This window comes from Jaculus jaculus, chromosome 6 (genome assembly GCF_020740685.1).
Source record: "Jaculus jaculus isolate mJacJac1 chromosome 6, mJacJac1.mat.Y.cur, whole genome shotgun sequence".
Lineage (NCBI taxonomy): Eukaryota > Metazoa > Chordata > Mammalia > Rodentia > Dipodidae > Jaculus > Jaculus jaculus.
Genome location: NC_059107.1, coordinates 163,633,784 through 163,656,580, shown reverse-complemented (window position 1 = coordinate 163,656,580; position 22,797 = coordinate 163,633,784). Strand labels below are relative to the sequence as shown.

The 22,797-nt window shown below is 54.5% G+C and overlaps 1 protein-coding gene across 3 annotated transcripts in view; it reads right to left on the bottom strand.

Annotated features, from left to right (window-relative positions):
- Nucleotides 1-1,452: 1,452 nt before the first annotated feature.
- Tbc1d22a (TBC1 domain family member 22A) overlaps nt 1,453-22,797 on the bottom strand; it is a 306,659-nt gene continuing 285,314 nt past the window's right edge. For all 3 annotated transcript variants that reach the window (XM_004650395.2, XM_045153248.1, XM_045153247.1), the window contains one exon: nt 1,453-3,039. In XM_004650395.2, the coding sequence (XP_004650452.1) occupies nt 2,911-3,039 (129 nt within the window). In that variant the 3' untranslated portion in view covers nt 1,453-2,910. The remainder of the gene's footprint in view (nt 3,040-22,797) is intronic.

Below are 22,797 nucleotides of genomic sequence, written 5' to 3'. Positions count from 1 at the left end.
CACTGGTGTAGTTCAGCAGAATTCAACAGTGATGCTGCCTGGACCTTCACTGTGATGGGATATTTTTAAAACAGTTTCAAAGTTACACATGGGCAGTCATATAAATGGCTTTGTGCACACCCTAAGCTGTCCCCTGCTGAGGACCTTTCAAACCAGGGACAGCAAAATGGGTCTGGCAGCTCTCAAATAGTGTGGAGCAAACCTCAAGAGCCCAGCCTGGGTGAGCTAGGTGTCAGACCACAGGGAAACCAAAGCTGAGGGAGAAGCCAGTGCAGGGCAGAAGCAGGGATGCTTGGGAGGAGCAACACCTCAGGCTGTCTGTTCCAAGTAATGTCCCTGAACAGGGCAAGTGAGCCCCTGAGGCTTCCTGAAACTTCCAGCAGGTGGGTGACACATGGAGACTGGGATGGGGACAGCCTGAAATAGGACCAGTCTTTCCATGACTGTTCTCTGTGTCCCCAAGTCAGACCCACATAAGTTTCCCACATGATCATTGAAGCTAGCTCAGAACACCCCTATACTTTTTAGCATGGAGTCTGCCCCATGGAGACCCTCTGGCCTTCACAGGTAGTAGCAGGACCAACAGACGGGTGTCTTCTGTGGGTCAGGTGGGGTGACACCTGGCCCAGACTATGACGATCTCCATGGGGATGAACCGCAACCATGATGACAGCAGCAGCAGCTGCCGAGTTTGGCTCAAGCTGAAGTGGAACATCAGGTGGCCACAGGGAGGGACGGCCAATCTGTTCCACAGACCACAGCAGGTGTCAGTGGGGTCAGCTGCTACAGGACGCACAGCCCAGTCGGTGCTATGCTCAGTCATGGGCCAGAGAGGGGTCCAGTTCTCAAACCTGTCCACAGGGAAGGGTCACAGCTCATGACCAGGAGGGGCAACACAAATCCAGCATTGTGAGAGGACCCCAAGAGTGGGGGTCTAAAGACACAGGGCACCCAGAGATGCTCCCTGACAACCTGGGACTTGGCGGGCCTGTTCAGTGAAGTGCAGGGGGTGTGCGGTGTGTGTGTCTAGGGCTGCATGGGAAGCGAGCATGTCTCTAGTCCCAGGAGCATGATGTGGCCCAGACTCCATGGCCTACGCTGGCACAGGCTTGTACAAAGCAGGCTTGGAACACTGCTCTTGTCCAGTCCGGCGAAGGGCCATGGAAGAAGCCATTCTGGACCTTGGCACCCAGTGTGCAGCTCCTAGGCCCAGGAAGGCCGGGCCTGTCCTCCAGCCTCAGAACAGAGTCTGTCTTCTGCCCTTCCTTGAGGAGAGTGGCTTCCTTGGGCTTCCTGCACAAGAGCCCAGCAGAGTCCGTGCTCGACTGTGGCAGCCAGGGGCCTCTCCAGAGCACAGGGCCAGGCTGTGCTCCCCGGGAGCGTCTGTGCTCCCCTGTGCCAGCCAGGGGCCTCCTTGCTCGTGCAAGAATAAGTGCTCAAGCCACAGGCCAAGACTGTATGAAGCATCTTTATTCCATGTTTCCACACATCACACTGGAGACACACACCCTGCCCAGCTATGGTCAAGGGGTAGGCCGTACATCCAGTATAGCGTTTGCACACATAAAAACACATTCAGGACACGAGTTCACTCTGTGGCTCCTTATCCTCTGAGAAGTGGCCTGCCTCAAGTGGCTTTTTGTATGCCCACCACACTGGCTGCGCAGGGATCTAAGCTGCAGAAAGGGAAGGCTCCACAATGGGTCTTGGCTGAGTGGGATGTTGCTTCCCATAGAGCGGCCCCTTTTCTCTTAACTAGGGACCCCAGCTCCCGGAAAGGAGCTGGTCTGAGAAGGCCCCTAATCCTGGGTGGGGACAATCTCCCCAGTCTGTGGCTAGCATCTCTCTCCACTGACCAGGGCACATGGCATTTGCAGAGCCATCTGTGCTGATTTCATGCCACGTGTCGTGACCCAAGGTGGTTTTAAAGAAGCAGGCACACCCCTCACACCTCTGTCAGCCCTGCAGCCTTTGGGCAGGGTCCCAGCACCTGGGCAAGGGTGTGTCCTCCTGAAGGAGGGACAGGTCTGGGAGGTGGGCCACGGTGGTCCTTGAGGATGCCAGTATCACCAAGGACAGGTAGCCTAGGACACACTTGGGAGGCAAAGCTGCCTCAACTCCCAGCGGATCTGGACGGGGTGGGAGAGCACATGGGTGGCCCAGCAACTCCTGCCCACTCTGAGCCAGGTGTGTGGGGAGCAGCACCACACAGGGCTGGGACTGCGGGCTCAAGGAACCCTGGCCTACTGCAGCTCAGCGAAGGCCTGAAGGTCCTAAAGGAGCAGCCCTTACTCACTCAGAGCTGTTTGGCAGAAATCACTAAGGTGGGCACAGAGGAATTAGAAACAGACAGTAAGGCAACTGTGAGTGGCCCCAGACTCCTGCCCCACAGTCTCTTAGGGAAATGACTCCTGAGCAGGCCATGTTTAAACCTGCCAGGCCCAGACATGACAGGCAGTTGGTCAGAGCCTCTGTGGGCAGAGACCTCAGCTTACTGAAAGTCTTACTTAGCAATGTGTCTGGACTTTATTCTTTAGCTCACAGAACAGAGTTGTGCATTTCAGAGTCAGCCTGCCCACCTCTGCCTGTTATCAAGACATCGGGAGACTCTGAAGGGGGCTGCCTCCTAGCTGCCCATACTGAGGCAATGGCAGGCCTTGGCAAGGATGTGCCAGAGCCAGGGCAAGGGGAATTGCTGGCTCATATCTGGCCTCTGAAGCTGGGCTCCTCCCTCGCTCTCTTTGGTATCTCATTAATTACACTGAAGCAGCCATCCCCACCAGCTTTGGACCATGTCAGAGCCCATCTGTAAGGCCACACCTGGCAGGGACCAGCTCCAAGGGTCCTGCAGCCAACCAGGCAGGGAAGAGACACTGCCCCAACGGTGAGGCAACTGCCACAGGCCCCAGCTCACTTCTTGTAGTGATTGGGGGCATCTGCGAAGGCAAACTTGAGGCGATAGGCCTCAGCCAGCAGCAGGCTGATGTCCTGGTCGTCCCAGCGGGCAGTGGGCAGGTTCTGGAGGAAGAGCAGCAACTCCTGGAGGAGAGATGGGCGGTGAGAGAAGGTCAGGAGAACTCAGGCAGTGACAGTCAGTGAGAAGAGGGGCCGAGGAGCAAGCCAGGAGCCTAACAGGGTGTGTCGTTCTCAGCCTGCCCCTTGCAGCCTCCCTTCCAGCCCCACACTTCCAGCCCCCTGCAGGCTCCTGTCTCTGCAGAGGCCGTACAGCTCCCAGTTCCAGCACGTGGAGGTGCTTGTCGGGCACAGCTATAGGGCCCAGGCTGCAGGAGGCTGCAGCAGACCTAGACCCCATAATCACACCTTGAGACCTGCAGGAGTGGGCAGGTGTGGGGCCGCCCCCTCCCTCTGCCTGAGGCACCTGGATGCCCAGATAAGACTTAGGATCAGTTCCCTGTGGCCATGTGACTTTTCACTGCTCATGGGGAAGGAAGGTCTCTATATGTTAATGAGGTATCAGCCAGCAGTGGTCACACAGCCAACCCCCCCCTCCATGTCACGTACCTGGTACCTTTTCCCCACCAGTACATGAACACTCACAAGCCCATTCCCCTAACAAGTAAACGAGTTGTCCTCTGACACAGTCTCCCGGGTGTTTCTTCCCATCGCACTCATGTCCACTCATGACCCTGCTCCATAGTTGCCTGGACGCCTCTGGGAAACCGATGCACAGTGACCTCAGGGCAGCCAGGAACCACAGTGCTGGGGAGGATATGCCCATCATTTCACAGCTGTGACCCCTCATGCCCAAGGGAGGTGATTTCAGCATCCCCCATGGCCATGTGGGCTTGAGGAACTGGGCTGCAGGGCATTCTGAGATTCCAGACCCTCTAGGATCACAGACAGAGACATACCACCCACCATGGAACTGGCACAGGTGCACACTTCCTCCTGCATGAGGTGAGCTCCACCCTAGCTCCATCAGGTGAAGCACATGTGTAGACAGAGGGCAGAGCCAGTGTGCAGCGCCCGGAGCAAACCAGAACCTATCTGTCTCTCTGCAGATCTGCCCCAGGCCAAGACATCAGGCCCAGGGCATGGGGGCTGGGCACCACCTACTCATCTGAGTGCCTGCGGACAACAGAGCCACCAAGGAGTCCTGCCACCTCCTCCGCACACAGAACCACAAGTGTGTACACAGACACGGGGCAGGCAGGGACAACATATGGGACCTCAGCAGCATGCCCAGTACCAGGTGAACACACACTGTACACGTGGGCCACACACACTGGACACACCCTGGCTGCACACTACACATACTCAACACACTAAACATACAGCACACATACTAGATACACATTGGACATACACACACAAGGCAGCCACACACTGGCCTTATAAACTGACACACACGACGCACACTAGACATGCACCATGAACACACACTAGGCACGCACACACTGGGTACACACTAGACATGCTCTATGGACACACACTGGGTGCACACTAGACATGCTCTATGGACACACACTGGGTACACACTAGACACGCACCATGGACACACACTGGGAGCACACTAGACATGCTCTATGGACACATACTGTGAGCACACTAGACATGCTCTATGGACACACACTGGGTGCACACTAGACATGCTCTATGGACACACACTGGGTACACACTAGACATGCTCTATGGACAAACACGGGGTACACACTAGACATGCTCTATGGACACACACTGGGTACACACTAGACATGCTCTATGGACACACACTGGGTGCACACTAGACACGCACCATGGACACACACTGGGAGCACACTAGACACGCTCTATGGACACACACTGGGTGCACACTAGACATGCTCTATGGACACACACGGGGTGCACACTAGACACGCACCATGGACACACACTGGGTGCACACTAGACATGCTCTATGGACACACACTGGGTGCACACTAGACATGCTCTATGAACACACACTGGGTACACACTAGACATGCTCTATGGACACACACTGGGTGCACACTAGACACGCACCATGAACACACATTGGGTACACACTAGACATGCTCTATGGACACACACTGGGTGCACACTAGACATGCTCTATGGACACACACTGGGTGCACACTAGACACGCTCTATGGACACACACTGGGTGCACACTAGACACGCTCTATGGACACACACTGGGTGCACACTAGACATGCTCTATGGACACACACTGGGTGCACACTAGACATGCTCTATGGACACACACTGGGTGCACACTAGACATGCTCTATGGACACACACTGGGTGCACACTAGACATGCTCTATGGACACACACTGGGTGCACACTAGACATGCTCTATGGACACACACTGGGTGCACACTAGACACGCACCATGCACACACACTGGGTGCACACTAGACATGCTCTATGGACACACACTGGGTGCACACTAGACATGCTCTATGGACACACACTGGGTACACACTAGACATGCTCTATGAACACACACTGGGTGCACACTAGACACGCTCTATGGACACACACTGGGTACACACTAGACATGCTCTATGGACACACACTGGGTGCACACTAGACATGCTCTATGGACACACACTGGGTGCACACTAGACATGCTCTATGGACACACACTGGGTGCACACTAGACATGCTCTATGGACACACACTGGGTGCACACTAGACATGCTCTATGGACACACACTGGGTGCACACTAGACATGCTCTATGGACACACACTGGGTACACACTAGACATGCTCTATGGACACACACTGGGTGCACACTAGACATGCTCTATGGACACACACTGGGTGCACACTAGACATGCTCTATGGACACACACTGGGTGCACACTAGACATGCTCTATGGACACACACTGGGTGCACACTAGACATGCTCTATGGACACACACTGGGTGCACACTAGACATGCTCTATGGACACACACTGGGTGCACACTAGACACGCACCATGGACACACACTGGGTGCACACTAGACATGCTCTATGGACACACACTGGGTGCACACTAGACATGCTCTATGGACACACACTGGGTACACACTAGACATGCTCTATGGACACACACTGGGTGCACACTAGACATGCTCTATGGACACACACTGGGTGCACACTAGACATGCTCTATGGACACACACTGGGTGCACACTAGACATGCTCTATGGACACACACTGGGTGCACACTAGACATGCTCTATGGACACACACTGGGTACACACTAGACATGCTCTATGGACACACACTGGGTGCACACTAGACACGCACCATGAACACACACTGGGTGCACACTAGACACGCACCATGGACACACACTGGGAGCACACTAGACATGCTCTATGGACACACACTGGGTGCACACTAGACATGCTCTATGCACACACACTGGGTGCACACTAGACACACACCATGAACACACACTGGGTGCACACTAGACACGCACCATGGACACACACTGGGTGCACACTAGACATGCTCTATGGACACACACTGGGTGCACACTAGACACGCACCATGGACACACACTGGGTGCACACTAGACATGCTCTATGGACACACACTGGGTACACTAGACATGCTCTATGGACACACACTGGGTACACACTAGACACGCTCTATGGACACACACTGGGAGCACACTAGACATGCTCTATGGACACACACTGGGAGCACACTAGACATGCTCTATGGACACACACTGGGAGCACACTAGACATGCTCTATGGACACACACTGGGTACACACTAGACGTGCTCTATGGACACACACTGGGTACACACTAGACATGCTCTATGGACACACACTGGGAGCACACTAGACATGCTCTATGGACACACACTGGGTACACACCAGCCATGCACTATAGACACACACTGGGAGCACACTAGACATGCTCTATGGACACACACTGGGTACACACCAGCCATGCACTATAGACACACACTTGGTGCACACCAGCCATGCACTGTGGACACACACTGGTACACACTAGACATGCACCATGAACACACACTGGGCACACACTAGACACGCACTATGGACACACACTGGGTACACATTGGGAGCACACTGACCATACACCATGGACACATACTGGGCACACAGTGGACATACACCATGGACACACAGGGCACAGGCTGAGCACACACTGGACTATGCCCATCATTGCCTGGTGTCCAGGAAAGAGGAACTCTCCCATGCTATGTCACCCTCTGCTTCATCCAGTTCTCCAGGCAGGCAGCTGGTAGTGATGTGGAGACACCAACTCACACCCCCAGGAGTCTATGAGCTCAGAGTTGGGAAGTCTGAGAACAGGCTGTGCTGAGAAGTGGCTTAATAACGACAGCTGAGGCTGGTGCTGGCGACCAAGACTGTCCCTAGAGCATGGAGCACGTGGGGACACCCCCATATCATGGCACTGACAGCCTAGCTCTCTTGTGCCACAGGCAGGGACTCTGGGGACCTCAGTAAGTCTTGGAAAGTAACACCCTGAGGAGTTGGTAACACCCCAGGATGGGCCTGGGAAGGCTGTGTGGCCAGACTCGCTTTCCAGGGTGGAGATCTCAGAAGAATTGGGATGGAGGCATCAGTCAAGGCTGGGCCGAGGCCAGGCACGCCTCCAGGAAGAAGCCTACCCTCTGACGGCTATTGACACTGGCCAAACGCATCTGGACCATGAGGCTGCTGCTGCCTTCCCAGCTACAAGCGGGCTGTGAAGTCAGGAGGGCAGCAGGGCTTCAAGTGGGCTTCTGGAAGGAGACCAATACAGAGAGCACTTAGCCTCAAAAAGGTTCAGCCCAGCAAGATCCAGTCCCCGAGCTGGCTGCGACTGAGCTCCTGTCTATCAAGCTTCTTGCTCCCCATGAGGTCAGCACAGAGGGGCCTGGGGGCTGGCTTTCCAGCATTCATCCAGGTCTTTCTGAGGCCCACTCAACAGGTCCCTTCATCTGTAAGCTAGGGTAAAATTCTGATGGGCCACAGTGGCATTCAGGACAATGAAGGCAGTAGCTCAGGCTCAGGTCTAGTTACACAAGCAAGCTGCCCTCACCACCCCCGCTCAGCTGACAGAGGACACGCATCCCTCCCAGAGCCACACACCCCAACCTCAAGAGTCACATGCCAGGACGATCCTCTAATTGTCATTTTATCGTTGCTACCCCTGGTTCCATTTCCTCTGCAGTTTGGATACTTTCCGTGGGCCTTTAAATTGAATTCACGGTGCAAATTTCAGTGGCAATATGTCCTCGGGGACACATAAACATCAATCTGCTGTCTTTCACCATTAGATGCAACTTACACGGGTGCCAATCCAATTCTGAGCAGGTCATAAATAAATACCTTTGGTTTTATTTTAATCCACTTCACTTCATATTATCATGACCTCGCCTCTTGCAAGGTGAGAAGCAATACCCTCCCATTACGGGAACTTGCCAACTCCACTGCACACTCAATTTCAGAACCTAATTCAGTCCCCGGGCTCACTGGATGAGGGAGAATAGAAATGCCCAGCTCTCCAAGGCCCACAAAGCCAAAGAAGGAAAATCTATCCAGGTGACCTTTACAGCAGGCAGAGAACACAGACAAACACGTTCTTAAATACAGATTTCTTTTTTGAAAAGCCTTGTTTTCCCGGTGTAGCAGGCAGCGGTGTCTCCTACCTGGGAAACACGATGCATTTATTAGAAGATCTGTTCACGTTACCCACGTGGCACAAAAGGCAGGGCCATCTGCTGGTGGACAAGGACCGCTCACAGCTTTACCACTGTGGGCAGCCACTGTGCCTGCTGGCTTAACATTCTAGAACCAATGCTATGACAACCCTTGTGGGTGCAAAAGTTAAAGTGAAGACTGTATGCCTCCACTGCTGACATCAGAACAATTTAAGGACATGTCAGTCACCAACTTTCCTTCCCTTGTCTATGGCAAAGTCACAGTGAGAGTGCAGTGAAACTCTCTAGTTACACGAGCAGGCCGCCCTCACCATCCCCTGTCTCAACTAACCTTGCATTCTTGGATTTCTACCACTGAACGTAGGAGGTTCACCATGGGGTTTTGGTCACTAAGGAACCATAAGCAGTGGAAGAGGCACCGAATGCATGGCTGAGAGGTCAGTAGTTCTCATCCTGAGTGCAGGGCACATGTGGAGGACAGGGTGGACCTCAGCAAGGGGTGGTGACTGGGAGGTGCCCTGAAGACTCTGGCTTCCCATCATTTCCTTTCTATGACACGGCCCCATCAGCGTTCACATAGACGGCTGGGAGGGCCCTGTCAATGTGATCTTAACAGAGTGCAGCCCAAACTCACACCTCCCATAGACTCTTTGAAATCCCAAAGGTGAGACTCAAGGTGAAGGTCAAGGCCCCACTTTCCTAGACACTGTGCTGATGCCACTTCATGCCCTTGGAGAGGTTTCAAGAGGCAAGGCTTTGAATGCTAAAAAGTACATAATGTTTACAGCTTCTCTATTTCCTGCCAAAGGCTTTATCTGTCCAGCAAGTCAGCACTTCTAAGTGCCGTCTGTTCAGAACCATGACTTCCTGCACACAGGTCCTTCTATGAAGGGCAAAACGGTGGGCGGCTTGCTCCTGTTTTTGCCCCTCCGGACCAGATGCAGGTGTCTATGATCTTGGGCAGTAATGAGGTGGTCCGAGGAATCCTGGATCTCCAACACCACCAACCCCATGAAATTCCCCAGTGGGCTCACCCACGTCATGGTGATATGCTGCCTCTGCTACATCAGTAGCTTCATGTGTCCTTTTGTCCCCCACAATGAGCACATGAGCCTTGGTGGCCAGTGGATGCGGCGCAGGCAGAACAAGGAGGGCATGCCCACAGGTGCTGGGAAGATGGAGCTGACCCCGACTCCTGCTTCTGTTAGCTGGGTGACCCTAAGCAGGACTCCTAACTCACTATGCCACACTGGCCCATCTGTAAAGGAAGGACAGTACAGACCCTCCCGCACTGAGTGCTGAACACGTACAATGCGCCCCTGAAAAGCTGCCCTCCCGAGGGCGCAGTGGACGAGTGCTGCCACTGGTGCTCTTTGCGACAAGATGCTCATCCGCACAGGGGCTAAGCAGCAGCACTGCTGGTTGCAGAATGAAGAAATAAACTTGCTATTGAATACATTTTTACACACAGAAAATGACGAGTCACTTGGCAGACGGGTTTGTGAAGAAATCAAGGTGGCACGAGGCAGAATGCTCAAAGGCAATGTAGACGGCTTCTTGTTCTGTTGGGACACGTGAATGCAGTGGGGGATTTCACAGGAAGCAGCCGCCATCACTGGACACCACCCAGCTGCGCGACCCAGGGAGATGCTGTGCCTGTGTGTCTGCCATCACCTGGCACTCCTGAGAGGCTGCCACCCCAAGTGCACACCACACCTGGTGCTACTGAGGACACCAAGACACCTCGAGGATTATGTCCTTTAACCTGTTGGAACTCCATCTTCCAATTCTAACCTTGGGTGCAAAATGAAATGCATTTACTTACAAATATTCCCCCAGTACTGACTGGGGCATGAAGTACATAGGACAACAGGCCCAAGGTTCCCCTCCCTGCCTCTGCCTTGGGAGATCCGTTAGCCCCAAAAGCTCAGCATCTTTCCACAGGGAACCTGGTCTCAGGCAGTACCCTGCAGAGTCCTTTCCTGGGCTATGACTCCCTGGACCTGGTGACGGTCCTTACAACCCTCTACCTAAGGCTGAACTCCTCCACCTAAGGACATGTGATGGTCCCTGTAACCATCCACCTCAGGACCCGGTGATGGTCCCTGTAAGCCTCCACCTCAGGACCCGGTGATGGTCCCTGTAAGCCTCCACCTAATGACACAGTGATGGCCCCTGTAACCCTCCACCTAAGGACACAGTGATGGTCCCTGTAACGCTCCACCTCAGGACAGTGATGGTCCCTGTAACCCTCCACCTCAGGAAACAGTGATGGTCCCAGTAACCTTCCACCTCAGGACACAGTGATGGTCCCTGTAACCCTCCACCTAAGAAAATGTGATGGTCCCTGTAACCCTCCACCTCAGGACACAGTGATGGTCCCTGTAACCCTCCACCTCAGGACACAGTGATGGTCCCTGTAACCCCCCACCTAAGAAAATGTGATGGTCCCAGTAACCTTCCACCTCAGGACACAGTGATGGTCCCTGTAACCCTCCACCTCAGGACACAGTGATGGTCCCTTTAGCCCTCCACCTCAGGACACAGTGATGGTCCCTGTAACCCCCCACCTAAGAAAATGTGATGGTCCCAGTAACCTTCCACCTCAGGACACAGTGATGGTCCCTGTAACCCTCCACCTCAGGACACAGTGATGGTCCCTTTAGCCCTCCACCTAAGGACATGAGAAGGTCCCTGTAACCCTCCACCTCAGGACCCAGTGATGGTCCCTGTAACCCTCCACCTAAGGACACAGTGATGGTCCCTGTAACCCTCCACCTAAGAAAATGTGATGGTCCCAGTAACCTTCCACCTCAGGACACAGTGATGGTCCCTGTAACCCTCCACCTCAGGACACAGTGATGGTCCCTTTAGCCCTCCATCTAAGGACATGAGAAGGTCCCTGTAACCCTCCACCTCAGGACCCAGTGATGGTCCCTGTAACCCTCCACCTAAGGGCACAGTGATGGTCCCTGTAACCCTCCACCTAAGGACACAGTGATGGTCCCTGTAACCCGCCACCTCAGGACAGAGTGATGGTTCCTGTAACCCTCCACCTCAGGACACACTGATGGTCCCTGTAACCCTCCACCTCAGGACCCAGTGATGGTCCCTGTAACCCTCCACCTCAGGACCCAGTGATGGTCCCAGTAACCTTCCACCTCAGGACACAGTGATGGTCCCAGTAACCTTCCACCTCAGGACACAGTGATGGTCCCAGTAACCTTCCACCTCAGGACACAGTGATGGTCCCTTTAGCCCTCCATCTAAGGACATGAGAAGGTCCCTGTAACCCTCCACCTCAGGACCCAGTGATGGTCCCTGTAACCCTCCACCTAAGGGCACAGTGATGGTCCCTGTAACCCTCCACCTAAGGACACAGTGATGGTTCCTGTAACCCTCCACCTCAGGACACACTGATGGTCCCTGTAACCCTCCACCTCAGGACACAGTGATGGTCCCTGTAACCCTCCACTTCAGGACCCAGTGATGGTCCCTGTAACCCTCCACCTCAGGACCCAGTGATGGTCCCTGTAACCCTCCACCTCAGGACCCAGTGATGGTCCCAGTAACCTTCCACCTCAGGACACAGTGATGGTCCCAGTAACCTTCCACCTCAGGACACAGTGATGGTCCCTGTAACCCTCCACCTAAGGACACAGTGATGGTCCCTGTAACCCTCCACCTCAGGACACAGTGATGGTCCCTGTAACCCTCCACCTCAGGACACAGTGATGGTCCCAGTAACCTTCCACCTCAGGACACAGTGATGGTCCCTGTAACCCTCCACCTAAGGACACAGTGATGGTCCCTGTAACCCTCCCCCTCAGGACACAGTGATGGTCCCTGTAACCCTCCACCTCAGGACACAGTGATGGTCCCTGTAACCCTCCCCCTCAGGACACAGTGATGGTCCCTGTAACCCTCCACCTCAGGACACAGTGATGGTCCCTGTAACCCTCCACCTCAGGACACAGTGATGGTCCCTGTAACCCTCCACCTCAGAACACAGTGATGCTCCCTTTAACCCTCCACCTCAAGACCCAGTGATGGTCCCCTTAATCCTCCACCTCAGGACCCAGTGATGGTCCCTGTAACCCTCCACCTAAGGACACGGTGATGGTCCCTGTAACCCACCACCTCAGGACCCAGTGATAGTCCCTGTAACCCTCCACCTCAGGACCCAGTGATGGTCCCTGTAACCCTCCACCTAAGGACACGGTGATGGTCCCTGTAACCCAGCACCTCAGGACCCAGTGATAGTCCCTGTAACCCTCCACCTCAGGACCCAGTGATGGTCCCTGTAACCCTCTACCTAAACCAGCTGGAAAAGGCTACTGTCTACCGAGCTTGAGAGCTTAGACTTCCCCAGAGAAAAGTTAAAATGCCCCGACCTGCATACTGCAAAGTTCTGTTGACATTCTGTTGTGGTGTGACCAAGACCCAACATAACTCACTGGGAGGGAACAGTAAGGAAGTGGAGGGAGGAGAACATAGGAGCAGACCCTGCCTCTGCCGTAAGACCATGGCCAAGCACAGGAAGGGGAGGGCTAACGATGGTAGGGTGAGGATATGGGTCTGACATTGTGCCTTCCAGAAGGAACCTACACACACGAGGGCTGAACAGATAATAAACACCAGCCCAGGGCTCTGGCAACCACAGAGACCTGCAGGAGAAAAGCTCAGGAATGATGGAACAGTGCTGAGCCATCCGAGTTCCTAGGCAGTCCTATCACAAAGTGGCTTTTGGTAGCAGGAAGAGTGAGGTGCTGGGGCTTCGGGACATGTGCTGTCTGGGGCACCGTCTTGCCTTGTGTTCCCTTTCTGTGGGTCACGCAGTCATGGCTTGGCTTTCATCTGGTGATGGTGGGTTAGAAAGATGGGGACTTCTTGTCTACATTTTCTAGTTTTCTTCAAAATAAATTTACATTAGTTGTACACTAAAAATGATTTTTACAACTGAGTGGTGGGTCTACAGTGAGGAAAGGAGTGCTCCGGCTCTTGGACCTGCCTGGGGCTTGTCCACATTAGAATTAGATCCTCTGACAGTGTCCTGCCTGGCTACAGGGCAGAGAGGAAGCCAGGGTGATATGTGCATCATTACTGTTGCAGTGACCTTGTTGCTGGGACAAAACAGCCAACCAGAAACAGCTTGTGGGAGTTAAGGGTTTATTTCAGCTTGCAGATTTGAGGGGAAGTTTCATTCATGGTGGAGAAAGTATGACAGAACAGAGGCTGGGCATCACACCTTACCACAGCAGCTGTCAGGAAGCAGCAAGAGTGAAGCAACTATTTGCAGCAGGACTCAACATTAATGAATCTCAGGCTTTCCCCTAATGACACATCTCCTCCAGCCAGGCTGCACCTTCCAAACTGCTACAAGCTGGGGACTGAGTATGAGGCTTCATCATAAACACATGAGACCTTGGGGAACACTACACATTCAAACCACCACAACCACTCTGCAGCCAGCTGGCTCCTACTCTGGCCTCCACCCATCCTGCAACAAGTGTGGCAGGTAGTTCATTCACTAGGGACATGTCTGTGTGCCACATATACAATGTCCAGAGCCAGAAAGCTACCTTCAGGCAGGGCCCCCAGTGCATGTGCATGGAAGTGAGAAGCAGGCAGACAACAGAGTCAGCAGTTCTCCCAGGCGTAGGGGTAACCATTCCTTATGCTTGGCTGGCCACTGACAGCCACTAGGCTCTGTGAGTGTGACTGAGGCATACTGCTGTCAGGACACATTTGGATTCGGGATGGTTAGCAGAAATGGAAGAATGGTATGGTTTTCTCCAATAATTACATACAGAGTATAGTTTAAAAAATATTCTGGATTTGCTGAGCAAAACATAACATTAAAAAAAAAGCCTAAATTGCATATGGCTTCAAAAACTTTTAATTAGCATACAAAAGGTGTTTTGTTATAACATTTCCTATTTACAGATAACTGTACCTGTGCTTCTACTTCCCTCCCCCTCTTGCTACCTGGATAGCACACTTTCCCTCCCAGTCAGTCTTTCCATCTATGTGGGAACACTTGTGGTACTTGGTATTTTTCTCCTCCCATTATCCTCTCTGGTGCCCTCCCTCCCCTTCAGGCTCCCTCTGCTTTCATGTCATTCATATTTATGCTTTTTGATCTGGATCCTGTATAAAAGAAACACAATACTTCTCTTTCTGAGCCTGCCTTACTTTGCTTAACATAAAGATCCCAAAGTCTACCCATTTTGTTGTTGGCTCAGCTTTTGTCCTTGCACTTCTACTGGCTAGTAGAATGCTCTACCTGTCTGAAGTGGCACCAGGCACAGTGGCACATGCCTGTCATTTCAGGACTGGGAGGCTGAGGTGAGAGGACGGAGAGTGAGGGGCCAGCCTGGGCCGCAGCGAGACCTCGTCTCAAAACACGCGGCTCTAGGGATACGGTTCAGTGGCAAGTGGGCTTGCTGCTCACGCATGAAGACGGGGCTAGATCCTGAGCACCTATGTAAGAAGCTGGGCGTGGCTGTGCACAGGGAGAGCTGGGGACAGGAGGGAGCTGGAGCTCTATGGTCAGCTAGTCTGACTGGAGAACAGACAGCACGAGGCTCAGAGAAGTTGCTGGAAGGCAATGAGGCGGCATTGACCGAGGACAGTAAAGTCCTTGATTGGCCTTTGCACACATGTCCACAGAACAAGTCCAAGTCCATCTACACACATGCATACGCAAGGCATCCACACATCCACAGCAAACAAACAAAACAAAAGCAGACAGATAAGTTCATGACTTTCCTGGCGCATCCTGGCTCCCTGGCCCATGGGCCTCACTCTTGCTCTTCCCCTGGGGCCTGTGTGCAGAGCAGAGAGAAGGTACCAGAAGGACTGCGCGGTGTGCTGGCACACCCACCAGCAGAGCTCCTGCACCAGCGAGAACTCGGAGGTCTGCTTCAAACCCACCAGCAGAGCTCCTGCACCAGCGAGAGCGAGAACTCGGAAGTCTGCTTCAGTGTGACACGCACCACTGCCAACACCCACAGGTGAACAAATTAATCACGACGTTGCTAAAGGAGAAATTTGTCTCCTCTTGTTACTTTCTTCTCTGAGAAAGGAGGAGACTCCGTACCAAGAGACGAGTTGGGCCATAAGCAGGGTTGATTGGCATTACTCGCTTTCTATCTTGTTCTAGCATGACCAGAAAGCCTGGGAGCTGGAGGTGCTGCCAGGGGCCAACCCTCTGTGTGGGGGAGAGGCCCTGTGCCACCTGGGGACACCACTGCGTACACCAAGGGCAGAACACGGGGCTTCCTGGTAGGCAGGCTCCGGGGTCATTTCTCCTCACTTGTTAGTTCTTTAGAGGAGAACGCTGGGTCATGGAAAGGCTGGAAGATGGGGGAGGAGGGTCTAGTTGGTGCTCCTGTGGCAGAATGTTGCCACCCTATCTCTACATGCCCAGGAGGCAGTGGGGATGCTCAGAGCACTGACAGGGCTGGCGCTAGAGATCAGGGCCCTGTTGTACAAGTGAGGGGACCAGGAGTGGCCCTTCAAGCAGAAGAATCTGGAGCCACTGCAGAGGAAGTGCCTAGCCCTATTCCCTTGTCATCCTCATCTGGGACCATAGACCCTGGACTCCTTTCCCCTACAGCCCCTCAACCAGCCACTGAGTCCTTGGAGGACAGGAGGAGCTGCGACCCTGCAGGCTGGGGTGAGGGCGAGCAGGGCCACTCACATACATGTGGCCATCAGGAATTTCTGTAGAGCCCACTTTATATTAAATGGACTTGGGGAGCTGAGGCCAGAATCAAGACAAAGGCCCTGCCTGTACCCTGCTATGGGGTGTGAGTGGACATATCCTCTGCCTGCCTGAGGCAGATCTGCCCCTCACACAGCTGTTTCTGGCTCATGCCTTTCATGGGCATTCCAATCCCGGGCTTCTGAGCAGTCTCTGCAAACCTTATACCCTGGGGACAAAGGTCATGATGGACCTTCCACAGATGGCAGGACAGGTCATTGATACTCGCCTATGCAGCATGCTCATGTTAAGCGTGAGTGTGAAATGGAAGTGAAGGAAAAAGAAAAACAGTCCAACGACCAGAAAGAAAGTGGCAAAAGACATAATCAGAAGGCTTACTGAATAAGGAAGCCAGGTGGTCCTTGAGCCAGTGAAGAGAGGCTCGGCTGCTATCATGATGCAGGACTGGAGACGACACCCAGGGACACCACTGTCCACCAGAAAGCTGAACAGAGACCCATGGGCTGTGCAGCCTGCTCTGCTGAGAGCAATGGCATCAAAAATAGATCTTGGTACAAATGGCATCATTGGGAAGCCTACAGGTACTGCATGAAACCAGGGAACTTGATTGAGTTCTGGTAGCTTGTCCATGGTCAGCTATTGCAGAGAGCTAAGGCCCCTGCCTGTGTGCACATGTGCAGGATGTATGCTTTTCTTGTTGCTGTGACCCAGTATCTAAAAGAAACAAGTCAGGAAGGACTCAGCTGCTCATTGGCTCAGAGGGTTCAGTCCATCATGGCAGAGCACAGCAAAGCAGCTCATACCACAGAGGGAGCCAGGAAAGAGGGGGAGGGGGCAGAGAGCCCGTCCATGAGACCCCTTTCTGACTCCAATCCCTCTCCCCTCCAGTCCAGTCCGTGTGCCCACTCTGCAGCTTTGACAGTTGATAGCTTTGACAATCCAGTTAGTATTTTGAAAAACTTGTCAAGTTTGGGATCAGATCAGGGCTAAAAAAAAGAAGGACAGTAACCGCCGGCTGGGACTAGACAGTGGCTGTTAGAGCTGGCCAGCCCTCAGGCTCACAGCCCCTGGAGCACAGAAACAGGAGGGGACACCTCAATAGGTCTTCCTCTGAGGAGACCTCAACAGCATGAATACATGGACTGTCCTTGCAATTAATTTCATATTTTTTTCCTAAAAGAGGAATTCTAAAGAGAAAAACAGAGTTTGGAACTGAAAACATGAATTGGCACAAAGGCCCAGCTGAGCCAGCTTCCCTTTCATCTCCTGGCACAGCTCAGGCTTCTGATCAACAAACGGAGGGTGCTCAAATGCACACGCAGCGATTAAGAGTCTGCCTCATTCACAGTAGGCTTCCAGGGCTGGGGATGCTGGCCATGTGCCCTGGGGGGGGGGGTTGGGGGGGCTAGAGGGGCAGAGGGCAGGCCATGCTCATGAGGAAGGAGCCCACACATCCACATGCTTATCTACAAGGCAGTAGACTTACACCTGCATCAGGAATCCCAAAGAAAGCACCTTAGACAAGCTGGAGTCCATGAAGTCCCCAGGGGCCCCTCATCTCACCCCGAGGCAGACACGGGGAAGCAGCAGAGGCAGGGCAGCAGCAGTATCGCTTGGCATCCTGGGTGTGTCTCTGAGCAGTGGCCATTCACTCTCCACTCTGATCCCAAACAGCTTTGGGCAGCAGACCCACAGGTGACAGCAGCTCTCAGCTCAGGGCAGGCTGCCAGGGAGGTACACAGCCGCTGAGACAGCCCGAACCTGGCTCTGCATGGGGACAGGTGTGCACTGTGAGGGAGCCCTGGCAGTACACGGGCTGGAAATGACCCTGCAGCATCCACAGGACACACCTCTGATGGAGGAGGCCAGGAGGGCACAGGCTGGCCTGGTTCGTGCTTCCACAGCAGAGGAAGGTCTAGTCCACGAGAGCTCAGTAAGGGTGCTCTGAGGAGGGTGGAAGGACGGGGCCTCGAGGAAGTGGACGTGCTCGTTCCTTCTCCAAGGGTATGAGGTTCAGGGACTGCCCAGCCTCGGTCCTTCACTCACCTGGGGGCCTTTTAAACCTCGGGGCAAGACGGGCCTGCACTCCGCACCAGTCTGAAAGGCCTTGGGGGATGCCACCTGCCACAATCCCCAAACCCAAGAGACCAGGCCCTGAGGCCTTATGGTCACCAAGCACATGCTCCTCAGTCAGCTGGAGGCCGATGCCAGTTGAGAGGTGGCGCCCAAGCAGGCCCCAGAGAGAACCACAGTAGAGCCAGACCACGAGAGCCCTTGCCAGTAGCAGGCTAGATCCTAAAGGCTGTGCTTCAGGAAACAGTAATAGCAACTTCTAGCACAACCTATCTCACAGACTCACTAGCAAAATGACATTGTAAAGGTTATTAAATTTCCAGAGTTGTCCAAATCTCTGTTCTCACATTGATTTTCTGCTGTCTGGGAAGCCATGTGGAAAGATTCACAACTAGCATGGTGAGGTCTGGAAAGGTCAGCTTCCAATGTTACTGGATACTTGAAGCCACAACCGGTATCAGCTGAAAACAAGGACAGTGTGTTCAAAAGCCCTCACTGACCAGAGTGCAAGAGGCACCATGAACCACACAACCCCCTCAGAGCGATCAACAAGGTAGGTAGAATGGAAGCCTCATGAGGCCCCGGTTCTCACTGCCAATTCTATAACCAGATTGGGGGAGGGGAACAGACCCTGTGTAAGTAGATGAGGGAGCCCAGGACTGAGCAGGCCACTCCTCAGCAACATTCTTTCCCAAAACGACAGACACGGAGACGGCATTCCACGTCCTCCCACACCCTGGCTGCTCAGCAGGAAGACCAGGGATTCTACCCAGCATGCACTGCTCGTCTATACACTCACCCCTGCTGCCGGCACAGAGGAGGAAGGGCTCTACCCAGCATGCACCACTTGTGTGCACACTCACCAGTGCTCCAGAATAGAGGAGGAAGGGCTCTACCCACCATGCACCACTCGTGTGCACACTCACCAGTGCTCCAGCATAGAGGAGGAAGGGCTCTACCCACCATGCGCCACTCGTGTGCACACTCACCAGTGCTCCAGAATAGAGGAGGAAGGGCTCTACCCACCATGCACCACTCGTGTGCACACTCACCAGTGCTCCAGCATAGAGGAGGAAGGGCTCTACCCACCATGCGCCACTCGTGTGCACACTCACCAGCGCTCCAGCATAGAGGAGGAAGGGCTCTACCCACCATGCACCACTCGTGTGCACACTCACCAGTGCTCCAGCATAGAGGAGGAAGGGCTCTACCCACCATGCACCACTCGTGTGCACACTCACCATTGCTCCAGCATAGAGGAGGAAGGGCTCTACCCACCATGCGCCACTCGTGTGCACACTCACCAGCGCTCCAGCATAGAGGAGGAAGGGCTCTACCCACCATGCGCCACTCATGTGCACACTCACCAGTGCTCCAGCATAGAGGAGGAAGGGCTCTACCCACCATGCACCACTCGTGTGCACACTCACCATTGCTCCAGCATAGAGGAGGAAGGGCTCTACCCACCATGCACCACTCGTGTGCACACTCACCATTGCTCCAGCATAGAGGAGGAAGGGCTCTACCCACCATGCGCCACTCGTGTGCACACTCACCAGTGCTCCAGCATAGAGGAGGAAGGGCTCTACCCACCATACACCACTCATGTGCACACTCACCATTGCTCCAGCATAGAGGAGGAAGGGCTCTACCCACCATGCACCACTCGTGTGCACACTCACCAGTGCTCCAGCATAGAGGAGGAAGGGCTCCACCCACCATGCTCCACTCGTGTGCACACTCACCAGTGCTCCAGCATAGAGGAGGAAGGGCTCCACCCACCATGCTCCACTCGTGTGCACACTCACCAGTGCTCCAGCATAGAGGAGGAAGGGCTCCACCCACCATGCTCCACTCGTGTGCACACTCACCAGTGCTCCAGCATAGAGGAGGAAGGGCTCTACCCACCATGCTCCACTCGTGTGCACACTCACCATTGCTCCAGCATAGAGGAGGAAGGGCTCTACCCACCATGCACCACTCGTGTGCACACTCACCATTGCTCCAGCATAGAGGAGGAAGGGCTCTACCCACCATGCACCACTCGTGTACACACTCACCAGTGCTCCAGCATAGAGGAGGAAGGGCTCTACCCACCATGCGACACTCGTGTGCACACTCACCAGTGCTCCACCATAGAGGAGGAAGGGCTCTACCCACCATGCACCACTCGTGTGCACACTCACCAGTGCTCCAGCATAGAGGAGGAAGGGCTCTACCCACCATGCACCACTCGTGTGCACACTCAAGAGTGCTCCAGCATAGAGGAGGAAGGGCTCTACCCACCATGCGCCACTCGTGTGCACACTCACCAGTGCTCCAGCATAGAGGAGGAAGGGCTCTACCCACCATACACCACTCATGTGCACACTCACCAGTGCTCCAGCATAGAGGAGGAAGGGCTCTACCCACCATGCACCACTCGTGTGCACACTCACCAGTGCTCCAGCATAGAGGAGGAAGGGCTCTACCCACCATGCACCACTCGTGTGCACACTCACCAGTGCTCCAGCATAGAGGAGGAAGGGCTCTACCCACCATGCGCCACTCGTGTGCACACTCACCAGTGCTCCAGCATAGAGGAGGAAGGGCTCTACCCACCATGCGCCACTCGTGTGCACACTCACCATTGCTCCAGCATAGAGGAGGAAGGGCTCTACCCACCATGTGCCACTCATGTGCACACTCACCATTGCTCCAGCAGAGAGGAGGAAGGGCTCTACCCACCATGCACCACTCGTGTGCACACTCACCATTGCTCCAGCATAGAGGAGGAAGGGCTCTACCCACCATGCACCACTCGTGTGCACACTCACCAGTGCTCCAGCATAGAGGAGGAAGGGCTCTACCCACCATGCTCCACTCGTGTGCACACTCACCATTGCTCCAGCATAGAGGAGGAAGGGCTCTACCCACCATGCGCCACTCGTGTGCACACTCACCAGTGCTCCAGCATAGAGGAGGAAGGGCTCTACCCACCATGCACCACTCGTGTGCACACTCACCAGTGCTCCAGCATAGAGGAGGAAGGGCTCTACCCACCATGCACCACTCGTGTGCACACTCACCAGTGCTCCAGCATAGAGGAGGAAGGGCTCTACCCACCATGCACCACTCGTGTGCACACTCACCATTGCTCCAGCAGAGAGGAGGAAGGGCTCTACCCACCATGCGCCACTCGTGTGCACACTCACCAGTGCTCCAGCATAGAGGAGGAAGGGCTCTACCCACCATGCACCACTCGTGTGCACACTCACCAGCGCTCCAGCATAGAGGAGGAAGGGCTCTACCCACCATGCACCACTCGTGTGCACACTCACCAGCGCTCCAGCATAGAGGAGGAAGGGCTCTACCCACCATGCGCCACTCGTGTGCACACTCACCAGCGCTCCAGCATAGAGGAGGAAGGGCTCTACCCACCATGCGCCACTCGTGTGCACACTCACCAGTGCTCCAGCATAGAGGAGGAAGGGCTCTACCCACCATGCACCACTCGTGTGCACACTCACCATTGCTCCAGCATAGAGGAGGAAGGGCTCTACCCACCATGCGCCACTCATGTGCACACTCACCATTGCTCCAGCATAGAGGAGGAAGGGCTCTACCCACCATGCTCCACTCGTGTGCACACTCACCAGTGCTCCAGCATAGAGGAGGAAGGGCTCTACCCACCATGTGCCACTCGTGTGCACACTCACCATTGCTCCAGCATAGAGGAGGAAGGGCTCTACCCACCATGCACCACTCGTGTGCACACTCACCAGTGCTCCAGCATAGAGGAGGAAGGGCTCTACCCACCATGCGCCACTCGTGTGCACACTCACCAGTGCTCCAGCATAGAGGAGGAAGGGCTCTACCCACCATGCACCACTCGTGTGCACACTCACCAGTGCTCCAGCATAGAGGAGGAAGGGCTCTACCCACCATGTGCCACTCGTGTGCACACTCACCAGTGCTCCAGCATAGAGGAGGAAGGGCTCTACCCACCATGCACCACTCGTGTGCACACTCACCAGTGCTCCAGCATAGAGGAGGAAGGGCTCTACCCACCATGCACCACCCGTGTGCACACTCACCATTGCTCCAGCATAGAGGAGGAAGGGCTCTACCCACCATGCGCCACTCATGTGCACACTCACCAGTGCTCCAGCATAGAGGAGGAAGGGCTCTACCCACCATGTGCCACTCGTGTGCACACTCACCAGTGCTCCAGCATAGAGGAGGAAGGGCTCTACCCACCATGCACCACTCGTGTGCACACTCACCAGTGCTCCAGCATAGAGGAGGAAGGGCTCCACCCACCATGCGCCACTCGTGTGCACACTCACCAGT